General features: G+C 40.1%; 1 protein-coding gene across 6 annotated transcripts in view; it reads right to left on the bottom strand.

The window, feature by feature from the left end:
• il1rapl2 (interleukin 1 receptor accessory protein-like 2) overlaps positions 1-20,512 on the bottom strand; it is a 380,785-nt gene that overhangs the window by 140,806 nt on the left and 219,467 nt on the right. For all 6 annotated transcript variants that reach the window (XM_027282199.1, XM_027282201.1, XM_027282205.1 and 3 more), the window contains exons 3-4: positions 4,691-4,860; positions 3,341-3,444 (exon numbers count right to left, since the gene is read on the bottom strand). In XM_027282199.1, coding sequence (XP_027138000.1) covers positions 3,341-3,444; positions 4,691-4,860 — 274 coding nt within the window. The remainder of the gene's footprint in view (positions 1-3,340; positions 3,445-4,690; positions 4,861-20,512) is intronic.

Raw genomic sequence — 20,512 nt, 5'->3', positions numbered from 1 at the left:
GAAAAAGTCAAATGCCACGTCAAGAGTATACTGTAAAAAATACAGACTGTCCTTGTTCATCATAATTTCGTTCTACTGTCAAATAATTCTGTTCTTTACATTATTCCACCTATAATTCACCGTTGATGACTGTTACCAAGGCGAACCATTTATAGTGATTTGCAAATGTGTAAGCAGCATGGGTGTCGAGATGAAACATCACAGGAATTCCTTGAGAACCTTGGCAGTGTATGGAGATAAATAAAGTATCAAACATGCACATGGTAACATTTTTATAGAAGATCACACCAGTTTTATCTACAGCATGTGTAGCAGCAGTTTGTGGCTGCAACTAAGACTAATCTGACGCCCTTATTGCCCCTGCATTAGCCCGACTTCACCTCATGTCGGTCAGAACTGAGCGTCGGGTTTAAATGTGAAACTAATGCAGAAAAAGTTATCTCCGGATGCCAGCAGTAGGCAAATAAAAAGGGCAGCGTATGAAGGTTTTCTTTTGATAGTAACCAGAATACATATCAGATCAAGGGAAATAAATACATTTGAAAGTGCATTCTCCCATTGGCTGTATATTCATATAATATGATCCAGCTCCCCACTAGGATAAGATGTGCTGTGCCTCTATCGTTATGTGTGTGTGTGTGTGTTAATAAGAGACCCTGAGACAATGACAGACACCAAGCCCTAATTAGGTTGTCATGCTGAGAGAGCGAGGGAAAGATAGAAAGAGAGAGAGAGGGAGAGAGGGAGCTTATTAAGGGGGATAGGTGTCAAGCTCTGGCAGGAATAGGAGGTGGGAGGAGAGCAGAGAAGAGGGGAGGATGAGGGGGAGGGTGATGAAGGGAGGTAAAGAGAATCGGGTGCAGACAGGGAGAAACAGGAGCAGTGGGATCGAGAAAAAGGGAGAGCGAGAGGGAGGGAGGTCGGTGGAACAGGAGAACGCGAGAAGCCAAAGAAGAAAAACAGGAGGCAGAGGAGAAAAAGGTGTAGAAGATGGAGGCAGCTGGTGAGATGAAGGAAGAGCAGATCAGGTATAGTGGGGGGAAAAAAAGGAGTAGGAGGGAGGAGGTGATGGAGAAAATGGTGCAAAGGGAGAAAGAAATAGGAGACAGTGAAGGTGGTGAAGGTACCAGCTGCAGAGGAGGAAGACAAACAGGATCAAGTAGAGAGGGGAGATGGTGATTTATGGCACGGAGCAAGAGGAGGGCTGCTCCTCTAATGCAAGCAGCTTGTAGAGTTTCAAAGGCAGATGATAGAAGGAGTTGAAGCAAAGATGGAAACCCATTTCAAATATGTATATCTCCCTTGGTTAAAGAATAACTCTGATTATGTATAACTTGGGTTTATAACTTACTTTCATAGTTTTGGCAATTGTTGCTGTAGTTTGTGATGACATATTCGCTACATAATTACCAAGATTTGGAAAAATGGCAACACTGCAGCAAACAAAGAGTTTACCGTAACTATTTAAATCACCTCAACAAATAGAAGACTCTTCAAGTCCCACCATTATGACCATAGTCATAATGTATAGTAGTGTAGGCTGAGCCTCAGCTACAGACAGATTTCACAGGTTTATTCCTCATAAGAAGATTCTTTGGTTAATTTGGTGGAATAGGGGTATTCCTAATGCTTTGGAGCGACAGCACTAGTGGTACAGGTACTGTAAGTTTGTGAACCAGTGATCTAAATACAGCCAAAAGTATTGTAGGTCAGAGCTAAACCAGGAAGTTATTCTGTAAACTGGGATGGATGTGGACAGTTGGGTAATGTTCTGGTTTGTCTTCCAAACCTGGAGGTTGTATGTTTGACTTGTATGTCTGTCTGTGTTCATTACTGACCTTGAAAACAGTAATCTGCCATAGGCAGGGGCTAACAGCCCATCCCAGGTTAAACCTTTTATCTTATAATTGTGTCCATAGACATGGACATAGACATGAGAAAACACAAAGACCCCTGTTAAAATCCTTCAAAATAAACTTACATTAAACTTTAATAGTTTCGAATGCATGTCTTTGAGCCTTGACCTACAATAAGTAAGCTAATAGCTAATAAAATATCCAGGTTGAAACATGTTTGGATTTTCCTCTCAGGTGATTCAGAACATTAAAACAAACAAAAAGAAACCATCATTATATCGGGTTTCTCAATAGTAAGCAGGAATATGAGCTCTTCCCTGTGGATATTGGCTGACTGTAGGCAACATATTTACTTTTTATAGATTTAGAGCAGGGCATACACACACACACACACACACACACACACACACACACACACACCATCCGCTTGCAGGTAAACAAGACTTTAAGCCTTGTTCTACGCTACAAAGCCAAGTAATACACACAAGTTGGTGCTGCACTACAGTTTCAAACAAATCCACACACACACACACACACACACACACACACACACAAATATATATCCCTAAAGTACTCAGGCCAAATTCTGCTGTTATGCCAACAGCCATGTTGTAAATATTCAATTTACTAAACTGGCAGCGGTCCACATAACTAGCAGGGCAAATATGCAGGTACACACACACACACACACACTCACACACACACACACACACACTCACCTGCAGTATCTAGACAGTGGAGAAATGTTTTCATATTCTAAACAGGCCTCATAAAACGTAATGACCTAATGATGAGCCATTTTGAAAATAAACTCCTAATGTGCTATCGCCACTGTTCACGGTGAATATCTGATAAAATACCAAGATTTGTTTTTTGTTTTGAAATATTGATTACTAAGGGTAGGGGGCATTGTTTTTCCTAGAATGGAAACCAAGCAGTTTTGAAGAAAACCTCACGTTCTTTTTTATTCAAAACACCAACAAATGGTGTTGCTCTTGGCCCCTGCAATGTAAATGGGCCACCTGGGTAGAGACAGAACACTCAGAGTCTGAAATCGATTCCAAGGTCGTTCCCATGTGATGAAATCAACAGTACTGCAACTCCAGGAGCACTGCTGCATGTCAGAGTCGGGCCAAAAATATTTTGCTTGCATGCTGGTAAAAATATTATTATTTGTTCTTATGAAGCAAATGTGCTGTGGCTGGAAGTGAAACTTCAAAATAAAGTCTGTATTTCGCTCAAGGTACTTTGACCTGGCTCCCATCTGAGGAGAGAGGATCAGTGTTTATGTGATATTCACAAAGTGCTATCAGCAATGCATCCAGCAGAATAAGAAATAACGCTTAACTGTGTCTCCTTGCAGAATTCTTTCAGAAATCCGTTTTTTTTTCCCATTTTAGTTTAGGGTTTACTCATGCAAGTGTCAATTCATGGGTCAAGATGAATTTAGAAAAGCCTTGTGTGAAGTTGTGAGCTCAGGTTACCTTAGTACACAGGTGTAGAATCCATTATCTTCCATTTCGGCAGATCTGAACCAGATGGAGTCGTCTTCTTTACTCAGCCTATGACCCGAGAAGATGATCGGCTCCTAAGGACACAACACGGAGACAATAATACAGTAATAACTGTCATTTTGGTGTTTTAAGTAAAGAGATATCTGGTATCCACAAAACAGAATTGTAATAGAATTACACTCATGCAAAGCGGTAAGGCATAAAATGAAATGTAAGCACCCCAGATGTATTGCAAAACATTGCTATGCATAAGGTATACTAGAGATGCACATTACATGTATCATCAGGTCTTAATGTAATCCAGCTAAATCCTGTTTTCCCATTCAGATAGAATCCACACTGCAGGGAAAGGGGGACAACGTTTTATTATAGCACATGGGACCACAGTATGATTTATCAGTCCCTCTAGTATCTGTGTTTTGGCCATTTCTCAAACACAAGCAAGCCCCAAAGAGAGTAACAGGCAGATTCTCAGTCCATACTCTGTTTAGAGTTTGGATAACATACCAACTTTCATATTAGGCTGTTTTTTTGCAGGTGGTATGCAACATAAGAAACATATTTAACAGTTTGATCTGAACAGAAATCTATAGTTCCAGTCCAAAGCTCAAAAGACACACACCTTCGCATTCAATGTTTTTATCTTTTCTTTCATTTTCTTATTTTCTAGAGTGCAAATTAACGTTGAAGACATCAAAACTAGAGTTAGTGTTAGGGTTAGGACAATGACAGGACACCTCCAGGCTTTGTAAGGGCTACTTAACCCAGAAGACTAAAAGAGTGTTGCGTAAGCTGACCTGGCCTCCGCAATCACCCATTCTTAACCCAACTGAGATGGTTTGGGATTTTATACTCTTGCAACTGCAAGTGCTTACTTCTGTCATAACCAACTGCATGGCTTAAAGTGTTTACAAGTTGTGGTTCCTTTCTAGAGTAATTTTCCGTACTGGGTTAGTTTCTGCTTTTAGGTAAAGACCACAGGGTAAGGAAAAAACTTTATTGGAAGTCCTGTTTGCACTAAAATCCACCCAAAAACTTCGACCGTGCTCATCAGTAATGCACTAAAATCCACCCAAAAACTTCGACCGTGCTCATCAGTAATCAGCACTGTGATCTGTGTGAGGAGAGTTTCCTACATTGACTGGACATTTTCTTTTGACTTTAATGGAAGACACCCTTTTTTACGATAGATTTTCTTTTGACTTTAATGGAAGACACCCTTTTTTACGATAGTTGTTGAACAGTTCTTGAAATATAAGCACCATATGAGATAAATAAAATCACAATTTGATTGATTATGTTCAATCCGTGGTATCTTACCTCTGCATCGCCTTTGTTCTTGTACCAGATGAGGCGCAGCTTGGCGTTGGTGGCCATGGTGTAGTTGGTTCGGATGTAGCTGTAGAACAAGGCACATTTCACCCGAACAGGCTCACCGGCCAGAACATGGTACTTCTTCAGATCCACTGACCAGTCTATGCATCCATCCACTGTGAGGAGAGAACAAGAGAAAACTATTGAGAACATGGAGATGGATATCCGATGTAAAGGCCATTATACGGTAAACAAACCCCAAATACAAGCCTAGTTTTAGCTGCAGGGGGGGAAACATTGATGAAAACAGAGAACAGGGTTAGAAATCCGAAGCAAAACATCAGACTCATCAAAAACACCTTTATAAGACTTAATATAGAATATAAAAGTATTCTTTATAAAAAAAAAGTGCTTGATAGGGAAGAAGGGTGAGTGACAGGGAGATTGTTTTATCTAGTTTCTTTGGCGATATTGTTTTTCACCTTCAAGGCAATAAAACATTGAATATGAATTTAAGAAAGTGTGTGTGTGGTACATAGTGAAAATGTTATACTTTATATTCTGTATGTCAAAGGCATAAACAGAGGGAGTGATATGAATAATGGGATTGGCAATAAGTGTAGGAGTTTTAATCGAATATCTGAAAGAAATAATAAAAAAAGGATATTAAATTAATAAATTTTCAGTGTTTTAATTTCATTTTTACAATCAAATGTTTGCCCTTTTTCGTGTTCCTCTGTATATTGTGGAAAGTGAAAGAGAGAAGAAAAGCAATCATTGTGGAAAAAGTGGGAGAGACGTGGCAGAAGAGATTCAGAGAAATACAAGAAGAGGAAGAAGAAGAGGAGGAGGAGGTCGAGAGCAAATGAAAAGATAGGAAAAGGGAGGAAGTGTGCGGCCGCGTGGTCGGGGTGAGATCAGGTCAACCGGAACGAACAGAAAACAAGTTGTAGATGGAAGACAAGTAGGAGCTGGAGAGACGTAGAGGTCAGGACAGAAGATGACAAGGAGCTTTCCCAAATGGACTTCCGTCCTCTCCCCCGCCGCCCGTCCTCTCCCTCTCTATTTCCACTCTCCACTCCTTCTCTTTTTTTCTTTTCTCTCTGTTCTTTGCTTCTCCTCTTCTGACTTCTTTTATTTTCCCTCATGGTCTGAGGCTCAGATAGATATACTGTGTTTTAACTGAAGCCCTCAGGCACTTGCCACGAGGCCTTCCCACTGAATTACAGCCTCTACTCTCTGCAGCAGTTAAGTCTCTGGATCTTTCATGTGCCCAAAAATATCTCCTCAGCCTCAAAATCCTTATTGTTTTCCTTCTGTTTGTTTATTATGCAAGACTGGCAGCAACAACTGGGTGTATCAGGCGTGTAAAACAAATACAGTAATGCTTTTTGAACAAAATCGAACATCATCCAAATTTTTGCTGTAATACTGTTTTGTTTTTTTCCCCTGGCACCTGATTTACCAGTTCAACAAACTGGAACTCAGTCAAATCACAAATCACACACGACGCTAACGCACATTGGTGTCAGAATCTCAGATGTTCATGGAGTCCATGAATCAAATCGAATCCTTATAAACCAACAATCATCAGATTTAAGATGCTCAGTATTGAAAGTAATCCAGGTGATGGTTGTATGTACAGTGTGAGGAGGAACTGCAGGACGTTTCATGATGCTAAGATGTCGACTAAAAACAGATATTCAAATATTCGGCATGGCCCATCAGATTTGTTGTGCAGTGCAGGACGAGGCTAGACTGTATACATATGAGTAAAACTATAAAATATAAAATGTTTCAGTGTCATATGGAGTAATTAAACAGAAAACATCTGACTACAGATATTTTCTGACATAAGGTAGTGTTCCCTGGCGTACATACCATGCTAAAGTGTCGAGGCAGAAGACGTTCCATGCTGGATGTGGATTGTTACCGTGGCCACCACCGTAAATCAATGCAAACATGTTTTAGCACTCTGTAAAATGTGTCTAGTGTAATTTGTGTTGAGATAGGTCACTACCAGAGATTTAAAGACTTCATTTGCATGAGTTTGCGATGCAAATTTATGACCGCGCACTTAATTGGTTACATTTATAGATTTAGCAATATGTATTATGTCATACAGAGGCAGGAGAGATTTACTGTAGTACGGCTGCGCGCACACACACACACACACACACACCTAAGCAGATTTATTGCGCACACAATCACTCTCACACCCTCGCAAATGATTTAGTACTTATCCACGTCTCTCTCTATCTCACACACACACACACACACAGACACACACACACACACACACACACACACACACACTGCATTCACCAGAAGTCATTTAATCATTGACAAGAAAACTACAGTCACAGAAAAAAAACATTGTGTGTGTGAGATTTAGCATACGTGAATATTTGTGTGTTGTTAAATTTGCATATGCATTAGAGAGACAAACGGGTTTGAATGGTCTATGTGTGTGTGTGTGTGTGTGTGTGTACGTGTGTAGGTATGTTTGTGTGTTGAAAATGAAGTAATGAATAGACCAGCCTCACTTGGTGGTTGTAAATTAATGAGCTGACACAAATTGAAGGTGCGAGTACAGTCCATTCAACACCTAACAGAGAGGATCACAGACACACACACTTGCACGTGCACACACACGCATACACAGACACCAAAGGCATTACATTAATAGAAAAGCACATTAGTTTGGTCTACTGGACTAATGCCTTTTTGCTTTAGACAATGTTTAACACAGGGCAGGCACACACACACACTTACACACACACACACATTAAACTGGGCCGTATGTTGCTGCAGGTCATAACCAAAGCAAACGCCCAATAATTCATTTATTGCTACATGTGCTTGTGTATTAATCTGTGTAGGTGTCTGTGTATGAGTGGGTGGGTGTATATAACCCTGCAGCATGTATGTATGTGTCTGTAGACATATTAAATGTGTGGGCGAGGCGTTAGCATCCACAAATATATTATTCCCGTCAGCTCTATCTGCATATGGATGCTCCCAAAGAGCCGAATGAAAATAACCCTGGATAAATGGTAAAGAGAGTTTTTAAAGGAAAAACACACACACACACACAGTGACAAAGCTATACTTGGCTAGACTTATTTTTTCTTTTGGCTGACAACTTTGTCAGCTGTTCTGTTTTCTTTCAGTTGATTATATATAAATTCATATACATGAAACTCAATTATTATTACTGTTTTGGTGTTATTTAGTCATTTTAAAACACAATTGTTCAACAAAAAGCTAACGTGCTTGCAGAGAATGTATCTTTTTTGCCTAGTTTCAGCCTGTTACTCCACCCATACTGTTGCTCCACCGGATACCAAAGAATTCAAAGAAACATCCGAGGATATAAACGTCTGCTTCCAAGTGTACAAATCTGTGAATATCATACCTCAAACCTTTATGTTTATAAGCCTAAGAGCTTTAGCCGCACTGTAGGGCGTACTGCCACGTGGCAATGAAAGGGTGTCTGTGATATTCAGTGTTTGAAACTTGCAGCATATCTCTTGTTTTCACCTGACAATGTTACAAAGCCACAACGGATGAATGCAAAGAGGCATTCTGACGGGAATTCTGAAATGTGATTAGTTCTTAGGAATTGCTACATCTATCATTTGATTGCCTTGTGCATATCTCACTGCCAAACCTTCTGAAATATGTCATCCTGTAAGGTGGTGGTAATAAACTAGTCACCTTTTGATTGGTGTTTTATGAAGGTGGAGGGCTGTGACGGGGTGTGAGCAGCTTGACAGCTGCTGCCTGTGCGTGTCGCTGTCCATGGTGCTGAACTTAACGGTACAACTAGTTCAACTTACGGGATATTTAAGGGACAGTCGAGCTTAAAAGCTCTTTAACTCATGAATGATAAACTTTTAAAACTTTAACGGACTAGTGTTGCTAAATTTTGTTAGTACTGTTTATGTTTTTCTTTCTTTTTTTGACATTTTTGAAAGTTCTTCAAAGTTTCCAAACTAATGACATTAACTGAACTCATTTTAAAATGTATTTTTGACTTGAGAAGATACAGAATATTTTCCTTTTTTAAACAGTTTTTAGTCTCTTGTATGTATTTTCTACAAGTTAACACAGTATTTGTACTTTTTTTATTTAAGGTGTTGGTGGAATTATTACCGACCAAAGATCTTTTATTTATTTTGCTGTCTTATTGTTATGTCAAACTGTCATCACTGAAGTCCTACACATGTCTCTGTTTTGACTTTTTTCTTTGAGTTTCGAGGTCAAAGTTTATATTTATTCATCCACAAATCAAAACGTCAACATTTAGGTGTCTCTGCGATGTTGAAAAATCACAAAGCATGTCTGTTATATCATATTTAAGAGGAGGACTGTGGGAGTGATGTCGTTTGTGCAGGGTGAAGCGTATTTGGTTCAGGCCTGTCACTCAAACATAAAGCCCTTCAGAGCCCCCAGCCTGTCTGCATCGCTCCCACAATCCCCTGCAATACCACTACAGCTGCTGCCATAATAATAGCTTGACCTGACCCTACTCTCTCTCATTCACACGCGCACACACACACACACACACACACACACACACAGGTAACGATCCCGACATTCACAGACAGGTTTAAACACACATGCACGCTCGCAAAAAGGAAGGGAGGAAGGGACTCGGGCACACACAGAAAAAGGGCACACGGTCCAAAAATGACATGGCAGAGTATACACACACACACACACACACACACACACACACACAAGTCTATCACCATTGCAGGGCAATTTACACCCAGGTGAGAGAGAGAGAGAGAGACCAGCAGTGTTTTGTGCTGATGTTCAATTTCAGCACACAGCCGACTTGATGGTTACTTCTTTTCTATGAACACATTTTATGAGAATAGGCTTTAGCCTAGATAGAGCTTTATATACACTGTAAGAGGACATACTGTGTGTGTGTGTGTGTGTGTGTGTGTGTGTGTGTGTGTGTGAGCATGAAGAAGCATGAGAAAGAGAAAGAGAGTGTGTTTGCCATTGTCAAAATGACTCCTTAAAATGAGTTGCACTCCTGCACAAACCAGTGGAGTTTACGCCACACACACACACACACACACACACACACACACACACACACACGCCACGAAGCAATCTATTTTGTGAGCTGTAGGAATATGCTAATGCGTGTGCGGGTTACGGCCTTCATTCAGTGCAATGGAGTTACAACAGCATCCATCAGTACACAAGGCGTGTAGTGCCACAACACACATGTACACAAAGGACAACATGAACACAAACACACTGATAACATACACCCACGGTGACACACACACACACATGTTCACATGCAAGTAAAGTGTCAGTGCTGGATAAATGGAGTTGACCACAATCTGCCCTCTGTCTGATGCAAGCAAACAGACTGAAATGTATTCACCCTCACACCAGAAAACACACACACACACACACACACACACACACTCCTGTAACTCCCTTCAACGCATATTGATGAACAATGGACAAAATGTAGTGACATGCATGCACCGTGTTACTTGATATTTGAGTGATGAATAATGTTTGTTGACTGACATAATAACAAAATAACACGCTGTTTCTCACATTGTACAATACGACCACTGAGTCATGTGACTCACAGCCGGACAATGTCAAAAGGAATGAATGATGAAGAGTGGTTTGTGGTGAACGGCAGGTTAACCACAACCTCTATACGTCGTCACAGCCAAGTTCATTCAACATTCTTGGATCTGTGGGCTTAACTTGACCATCAAAGGTCAGCTCTCAGCATCAAGAAAGAAAAAGCTCTAAAATGGGAGAAATATTCTGTCAACAGAACAAGAAAATTTCACTTGCAGGGGAAGATTTGAATGAATAGAAATCACTGTGTAACTTCCCATGCAATGAGGCATTATCTAAGGTGAAAGGTGTTGCCTTAAGAATATAATTCTCATTACCTTAAATTTAGATTATTGGTCGGCTGTGTGGCTCGGTGTGTATTGGTAGGCTTAGTGTTATCACAAGTGCTTTGGATAGGAAATGCTACATCCTGATGAACATGGCATTTTAGACATCCGCGAGTGCCTCCGGTGGTTGGCAGACCAGAAAAGAGCTAAATGAACACGAGGCCATTTCCCATTTTATTTAAAGAAAGGGCAAATTATTTGTCTTCTTTACTGAGGACTTGGTAGCCATATCCGTGAGCTGCAAATTGGTGGCCAAGGCGAAAATGAAAATGTAACACCCTTCGAAGAATAGATTTTTCAACCGAGTGGATCCATTATTCTGCAACAAACTGACAGTTAAACTGAGCACTGTCACTAAGAGGAACACTATTCGTGATAAATACTCAAGATTTAGCCTCCTGCGTGCCGAGAGTAAGAGAAGAAAAGGTGCAACAAGAGACGCGTCCTACTTGTTGTGGCGGATTAGAACAGTCAAGTCTAAATGAATGCATCGTGCACTGATAATGCTCCATAAATGTAGTTTTAATGTAGTCGAGGTTCATCTGGTTGTGACTCTTGATCTGATCTCACTTCATATTTTCATCTGCGTGCGTACAAATCACCATCCTTTGTGCGCGCACACACACAGTGCAGTGATCATTTGGTGAACCTGCAGCACAGCTGGCAGACGGTTGGGTTAAGAGGAACGGGTAATTGGTGTGAGCAAGTTTGGTGGTGACACAACCCCATCGAACGTCCTCTTTCCCTTCTCTCCTAAAGCCCCCCCTGCCAGGTCGCTCTGCCAATTTGGGCATCATTTGGTGGAGCAGACACAGGTCAACACCACAAGGTGCACTTGTGTGTGTTTTGTGCTATTTTTATTAAGGTGGTGGCGGCAGCCAATCCTCACCTCACACACTCACCATTTGTGTTTTTAAATATGATTTTTTTCCCCCAAGCTGGAAAAAGAATTTCTGACAAAATATTTGGAGCAAAATAAGAGCAGGTTGCTCTACTTCCTTTTCTTCTTGCTTCTTCTTCCCCAACCATTTAAATGCTTGGTTTACTAAATCAGACATTCCCATTCTAGTGCAACAGCTTATTTTAATTTAGCTGAACTGGCGACATGCGTTTCCTCTGAGAGGAAGCTTCTGTGGTGGAGATTTTTTGGATTTTTGTACCACCAAATGGTCAGAGTGTCCTGGAACAGAGAGGGCTATCTTAAAGCAAAAAGGGTGGCAAAGAATTGATTCATTTGGTCAGGCTGGAAGCCAGAGTCCGTTACAGTACCATTTCCAAGTGTGTTATAGTTGTTCTGCCATGTGCAGCCGATTCATCGAACGAGCCTCGGCGTATCTCAGAATCTGTGAAATATGTTTATAAAGTGGTTGCCTGCTTTTGTATAATCAGGCATTTCTGAGACAGAAAGCGTAAATAGGAAAGCCTGTAAGTAAAAAGACAAATGATTTGTGAAGCACAAGAAAAATAAATAAAATAATGTGAAAAATAGGAAATGTAGAGGATGTGGGAGAGGTTTTGACAAGATGCACTTAATGAGAAGTAATGAGGCCCATTTTCGTGGGAAGCACAAGACACTGGCCTTCTTATTAACCATAATAACTCCCAGAGAGGTATATATATATATGGATGGATGAATGGACAGACAGAGGGAGGGACAGAAGGAAGACGGAGAGGAGGTGCATGTGGACGAGCAAAAGAGAGGATATTTGGAGAGATAATATATAATATAAGCAGATAATGTTTTCCCTTGTTGAGTTACTTCTCACTGAATAATGAGAGAGGAAACAAAGGTAAAAAAGAGAGGAAGATGGCAGGAAAAGAAAGGAAGACAGGTAAACAAACACAAATAAATCAATGTCAAATTAAATGTGCTACCTGTCGTATAATCACACTAATAAATGAGATCAAGGAGGAGATGACTGATGATCTATCTCACACTAGAGCTAATGTTAGTGTTTCTGAACATTAAGATCATCTTTCCCATTAAACTAAATGCCTCCCGGTGTAATCCTCCTCTCTTTTTTTCCCCCCTTCACCATCTGCTACTCACAAGAACTGTAAGCTGCTTTTTAATTTCATCTATGATGGAAAAACAGCGTCCTCTTCACGCCGTGCATGGAAATCTACAGTTGACGGCTTCATGACACGTTTGATGGCAGGAACGAGTGCGAGGAAGGAGAGAAAATGTCAAAGGACTGGAAATAGACCAAACCAATAAACACATTGAAAAACTCAAACATAAGCAGATTAATGGAGAAATTCCAGAAAATAATGAAACGAGTGAAATGAAATTTAAATGGCAAACTGATGAGGAGATGAAAGGTAAGAAGAACATAGAGAAATAACTCAGTGACCTGCATCCAGCTGTGCTGTATTAATGTCCACTTGTCTTCACTTACTCGTATGGAATCAAGTCTTTACATTACGTGCGCCAGTTTTTCAGCATTTGTTGTATCAGCTCAATGTTTTTATTTCACGGTTGCCCACTTTCCTGTCATTGATCATGAAACTTCAATCTAATCTTAACCTGCGGCTCTATAAGCACAAAAAGGATGATATATCAGATAATGGTTGTTTTTCATTACTTGTCTAACTCAGGATAATCTCGCCGTCTGCTGTATCTCAGGGTTAATGAAACGTCGCCTGTGTTTGTATCAGAAATATGATGTTTTGTGGACATTTGGTAACCTTGTTAGAACTTGTGATTCGCAGGAAACTGAAAATGGAGCCCACCATGTCTTTATTCTGTCACTATTAATGCATTTGACGAAAATTTAATTTTTACAATTATTTTATTTAATTATTGTTTTTTGTTATTATTTTGGGCCTGTCGTCGAGTAAAGACTTTCTGACTGAAGAAATATCAGATACCGATGAGGGCACAGCTAATTTTCAGTTGTTCCTTCCTCATGAAGGATCTATTTTAATACAGTGACATAAAGTGACACCATTGGTCAAACATAATATTGTAATAACAGCTCACACTGAGCTTGCTAAGAGTACTAGCTTGGCTACCCTCGTCTATCATGTACAATTTGCTGGAAAACCTCCTCAGAAGGTCTCGGTGGATGGTGGACATGAACAGCATCTGACTTTCATACCACAGACTAAAAGCTGGACCATATCAGAAAGCAGAATGTGCATTACTGTTGCTATATACCTTCATAAAATGATCAACAGATATCTGTCCGTGCACGAAAACAAACAGGGATGACATTGATGACAGTTACAAGCACGAGAGAGACAATGAGGCCGATATAAGGTTAGTTACTGATGTTACACCAGCAGACAAAGCATCAACCAAGGCTGCATTACTGTACATCACTATATACTGTAGCCATATAAGTATTGAGGACTGTACAGTATGTGTGTCTCAGTGCTGCTGATTCTAAATGTGACAGCAAGAAGAGAAGAGATTATGATTCCACATTACTCCACGATGAAAACACATCCTTCCTCAAACGGGCGAGGCTGCACAGGAAAATGATGATTTCATCACACTGACAGACTCTTTCGCTTGTTTGAAGAAAACAAGATTCTTAGATTCAATACTTGATTAAACAACTTGCCGGGGCGGAAATGTTTCCGATCCTCCATCAAAACGACGGGCGGGAGAAAATTCAACTTTGAATGGATTTCAGAAAGTCTCCTCTAAGCAGAACCAGACAACTTTCAGGCTCTGAAAACATTGTCCTCTGTCTTTGAGTCGCTGTGTGTGTGTGTGTGTGTGTGTGTGTGTGTGTGTGTTTATATATACGCGTCTCCTGCCCTCTCCATTTGTCACTGTGTCGATGGAGCGTGCGGCACAGTCGCTCCCGCATTTGTCAGTTCTCTAGTGTGTTCCACACACACACACACACACACACACACACACACACACACACACACACAGGGTCCCCTTTGCTTTCTTCCTGCCCGTCATTAATAAAGAGAAGTAGCTGCACACCTGTTCACTGACAGCACCCCGCGGAGAGAGAGAGCTGGGTAAAAGTGCAAGAGAGTGTGACAAAGGTAAATTTTGACAAAGGTAAAGGTGGAATGAGATTATTGTGAGTGAGAAGAATGTAACCCTGTTCATACTACAAATATGCAAATTGAAGTTTGGAAGTCATAAATCCACACATCCGCACAGGCTTTATAATCTAATGTGTATCATTAATAAACATGTTGCTGAGATCATCTGCATTTCTTTTAGTTCTGACTTTAGTTTAGCAGCGAGCTCTTCTGGAAAACTCTGCTGAGTTTTGTCTTCCAGGCTACAGACCCGTGCTGCAGGACTTTGACCTCCTCCACGTATTTTTTTGTTCAGTTAAGTTCCCTTTTCAGTCTAAATGTAATGATCTGACCTGTTAAAGAATTTGTGCAAGATTCAGTCTCTGTGTTCCTTTGTTTGCCACCAGTTCGTCTTGTCTCGTACAGCGTCGCAGCATTTCTTTGTCTTGCATTCCTAGTTCTTTGATTACCTGATCTTCTTCTTTAGCCAGTTTTTTGACCACGATTATTGCCGAATGTATTTGTACTTTCGCCTGTACTCTTTTGGTTTTCCAAAAACTTTTTGAACCTTCACTTTTGTCTCTGAGTCTGCACTGTGAATCCTTCTGTGAGCCCCTCTGATAGTTCTGACTTCAGTTTAGAGTTCTTCTGGAAAGGTTTTATTTTTCTGAGTTTTGTCTTACAGGCTACAGACCCACGCTGCAGGACTTTGACCTTCTCCACGATTTTTTTAATACTAATGTTCAATTAAGTCCCCTTTAACAGTCAAAATGTAACAAACATTATGCGATGCACTATAAACTAAGTGATTTTGAGTGCTGTTGTTGATGCAGTACATCAATAATACATCAATTTAAGCTAAAATCACAATAACTGATTCCATTAGGATTAGCTGGCGGCTAATGTGAAAGGTTTTAAGAACTGTTAACTGACTCTCTCTCGGTTCCCCCGAGGTCTCTGTTATGTTGTTTTAGTGTCTTCCATTGTTGCGGTGTTACAGCACACCTCATGTTCTCCACAGTGGAGTGAATAACGTCGTGAGGCAGCTGGCCATCATCTGAGAATCCGTCATGTGAGGCTTCAGACTATGTGTTTGTGTCCATGTAGTCAGTGTCCTCAGAGGAACTACCAGCAGCTACCACATGAGCTACAGGCGTGGTTTAACATAGCTGTGTTTAGATGGAAAAGATGTTTTCACCTTTCTTCCAACTTCAGTAAGAGTTTGATGGTGTTACGTGGTTCATTGATTTGATGATCTGACCTGTTGAAGAATCTGTGATTGGTAGATTCAGTCATTGAACTCAACGCTGTTCGCTTAGGAGGAACAACGGTGGCCATCACGTGACAAAAGAGGTTTCCATCACAACAACACGAGTAGCCGGTGTAGGCTTGACTTAATCTGATGGTGAGACAGCGTTAGCAGGCAACAAGTGTTTCTATGCATCCACTTAACACTGGATAAATAAGTTGAATGGAACATGTTGAAATAATTTAGACTTCGATTAGTTGGGTGGACACAAACATGTGACCCAAAATGAAAAGTTTAAGAATAAACAACATTCTGCAAATCTGTAAAAATCCATGCGACACATATCACATGATCATGCACGTCCGTCCAACAAGATCCCATCACGTCTAATAAACCGTTTTTTTTTTTTGTCATGGAGGTATGTGTCAGCACTACTTTAACAGAGATATGAACCCTGAAGAAGGATTTGTCTCTGTGAGACTTTAAGTTTGATCACAGTAAAGATTTTGATCTATTGAGAGAGAGAGAAGCCAAAAAGAGAGAGAACAGAGAGGATGAAAACCTTTTTTTTTTTTTTAAGGAAACTTTTTGGAAAAACGCTCCGCACATTTATGACAGCAAAGAAGAGACAGAGAGACACTGTAATGTAAAGGCAGTAGAATAATGAACTCCTACACCTGTCACCTGCTGCTGACAGACTCCTGGCAGCTTCACTTCCCTCCTCTCTCTCTATCTTTCTGCTCCTCTTTCAATCTCCAAATCTGTTCTGTGTATCTTCCTCTCACTCCACCTACTGTACCATACCTACTGCTCGTTCTCCATCATCACTTTATTCTTCTTCCTCTGTCCCTCTCTCTCTCTTTCTGTCTCTCAGCCTCTCTACCCGTCTATCTACTGAATATTTTAAATCAACCACAGTGGAATTGCTGAGCAGCAGCACAAACAGCCGGGGAAAACATCTCAATCTGACATGAAACCAAAGCGCATATCAGTGTTCTGTTGTCTGTGCATATGAACTATGACGCCTTAATAAATACGCACGCAGCTGAAGTCAGAATAAAAATTAAATCGTTATTAAAAGTACACATCTCAAACTGATTTCAGTGACTCTCTGTGATCTGTTCTTCTCATGTGGCGATCCAATCTGTGGATCCAACACAGTGAAGTCGACACAGTCAGCCTTGAGTCTTAGTCTAATCCTTTAACAGAGCAATAGCAGGCTGAGAAGTCACCTCCGAGAACACTGTGTCTTGTACTCCCCTCCACCATAAAGATCAGAGAGAAGGCCATGGGATTTATTTTCCGGAAGGTGACGATTGTACGAGAGAGAGAGAGAGAGAGAGAGAGAGAGAGAGAGAATGGAAATATTGAAAGAAAGTGAAGGAGGAGGAAGGCCACGGCAAGGTCTTTTTGAACAGTGGAAGTTGGAAACTGCAATGCGTGACAAAAATAAGTCTTCACGTAAGACGTGGAAATGCACCGAACCAAATTTTGGTCAGTAAAATGTTTCTCACGGTCACAGTTTGGTTTAAACGTGTTGCAGAGGTAGTAAATCTATATAAATACATCATTAAAAAAAAAAAAGATATGTGCATACAGAACTCGGCGTATCTGAAAGACAGATGTTTGGCAGGTGTTCGCTGACTGTGGGTTTACTGCACGAGTGTGTTCATGCCAGTCCTTCTGAAGTCTGACATACAGGAGGGGGGGCACTGTGCCACCAAACCTGGCACTCTTTACCCGGTCACCTTGATCACCTGCTGCTAACCCGACAGTCACCCCTAACACACACAAACTGCTGACAGGTGGTTATGTGGAGCTATCTATCCTTATTTAAGTACAACGCTGATGCACTTTGAATCATTTTTATGCTGATTTATACTTTTATTTCATCACTGAGTCATGTCTGTTGTCACCAGATGGAAGATTCACTCCACACAGCTAATTTATCCTGCGTTTGCTTAGACTAAATCATCACATCGCTCTATGAATAGCACGTATGCTGTCATGAGCGTTTCATCCGGCGGAGTGCTGAAGAATCATTGTTATTTAATGAGATGCCTGTAACTGGTGGTACAAATGTTTAATAACTCATGTACTCATTATGGAACATGTTTGTTTGCCTGCATACCTCCCTGATGTAATTAACATGGCAAGTGATCCAATTAAAGAGCCTGTGCGAGGAAAAGAAGAGCTGAGCAAACTGTTTGCTGGCTGATAAAAGACAGATACTGAAAGAGATTTCACCGAGCCGAACTTTATTTGGAGGGTAAAAGAACCGGTATTTGAGGATAAAGTAGCGCTATGTGCAGTCAACCTGATTAATGAACTTACTTTCGCTTTCTGACCTCCTCCTAATGTTGTTTGACTTTGACATTTGCTCGAGACAAACTTAAAATTCTCCTTGTAAACATGCCCTGAACAGATCATTTGAAGCTGGCTCAGAGATACACCCCCCAAACTTGTTTGTTGACTCGGTTACACTGGAGAAAACTTTTTTACTTAGGCACAATTTCTAGCAGATATTGGCTGGTACCCTTTAACTGTGAAAACTCGAAATGCTCGAGGCTCCAACTATAAATGTTTAGTTGAAACGATTTATTTGATTTGTGTTATGTGACTGAGAATACTGATGCTCATTATGACTGTTTATGATTCTGTGCTGGACTTGAATTTTTTAGTTAAGGAAAAAAAAAACACACACCCTTACATCTTATAGTGTAATGTTTCTTAAAGCTGCTGTAATCAATATTTTTATAGTAACAACAGATCAAATGAAGACGTGAAAGAAGTGATTTGTATAAATCCACAGAGCCACTCTGCAGTTCCTCTCATCCGTACAGTGTTTTTAGAGCGTCTTTCAGCTCTTTGTTTTGGTTTTCTGGTGCACAGCTTTAATGTTTTGCTTCAGCAGTCAGCTGTGTTTAGTAAAGGACCTCTAAAAACTCAGTGTACCTCCTGCCCTGCATGAAACATGCAGACAGAATTGGCCAGCAGGTGAACAAAGTGGAGAAGTTAGCCACATATTTCCTCGAGGAGTCGGTGGAGACCAAAATAGAACTAAAAGCAGAGTGAACATTGGACTTAAATTCATCATTTGGACATGAACACTCCAAATGAAAGTTAAATTCATGCTCTGCTAAATGTGTAAACAAGCAACTGACTACTATCCGCTATATTAATAACTAAATTATAACTAAAGCATCTTAAAAATAGATTTTGCAGAGGCGGGTGCAGACAGACGTCCTGTTACCACGACCACCTGTTATGTATGTAATACCTGTATAAGTATTATTATTCTTATTATTATTATTGTGTAGGTAGGTGTAGGTAGTGTATACACACTCACTTTTTTAAATTTAGTTTAATTATTATATATATATAATAATATATATATATATTATATATATATATATATATATATATATATTATATATATGTATATATACATACATATAAACTTCACTGACTTGCAGTCTTAAGTCTTATATTCTAAAATCTTGATATTACTTCACTCATATGTATTCATATGTTTTCATATTTGTGTGTGTGTTGAATTCCACAGAGATAAAAAAATAATAATTTGCATTTTCTTTATTGTGTCATCCATATTTTTTTTCTCATTGTTTTGAAATTACACACTACACTGAACCCTGCATCCACTTTCAATGTGAAGGTGTGTGTTTGCAAGTGTGACCGTGATCACGTGATCGCGTGCACCTGTTTCTCCTCCTCCTCCTTCGCCGCAAAGAGGAAGTACTGCCCTAATTATTCAAAATTCCCAGCGGATGCTTACACCAGTTTACACTCATCACAATAAATTACACTCACCTCCTTCTCTGCTGCCACACCAAGTCCTTCCCTGTGTCTGTCTCACAGCCAGTTCACACTCTTTACTACAGCAGTTTTTATTTAGAACATTTCATTATGCATTTCTCAGAGGGAGACACACGGTGAAATGGGAAACAACTGTTTAAGAGCCAGCCAACACAAACACACACACACAAGTGTGTTATGAATGCATCTTGAATCCTGTCAACATTATTTTTTTAAGTGACATTGCTGATAAGTAAACAGCTGTTATTGCATGCTGCTATTCTTTAATCCATTTAACATTTTCTATGGATCTGAATTTCAAAAATAGATTTCCGTTTCAAATCTACAGAGATGTGTAGGGGGATATATTTACATGCATATTAAAATTCAATTAATATAAAATAAAAAAAATAACTGATGAACACTGATAGCAACACTGCAGATCCAATCGATCTTACTTTATATGCAGTGACATCTAAACTTCATCTTCATGTCTAACACACTGTACCAGTAGCAGTTAAAACTGCTGCTTGTGCATGCTTCACTCTGACAGCTGTCATTTACTCCAACATTAAGTCTGCTGATGTAAGCTGACATTGACTCAAACACAGCACAGCATTTGATGGCAGTTTGGCACAGAGAGTGATATTTTTATTTGCTTCACAATAAAAGCAAATATCCAGTGATTTCCTGATGGAAAGCTCTCGCTACTAAAAGAAAAGAAAAAAAAAAGGAAGTAGACACTAAAAGTAGACAGGTGGAAAGTACACAAGAAACCTTTTTACTGATTGAAACAACAGACTCGTGGTA

This window comes from Larimichthys crocea, chromosome I, assembly GCF_000972845.2.
Source record: "Larimichthys crocea isolate SSNF chromosome I, L_crocea_2.0, whole genome shotgun sequence".
In the NCBI taxonomy this organism is placed as follows: Eukaryota; Metazoa; Chordata; class Actinopteri; family Sciaenidae; genus Larimichthys; species Larimichthys crocea.
The sequence above is the reverse complement of the archived record's forward strand: the minus strand, read 5'-3'. Positions and strand labels throughout refer to the sequence as shown.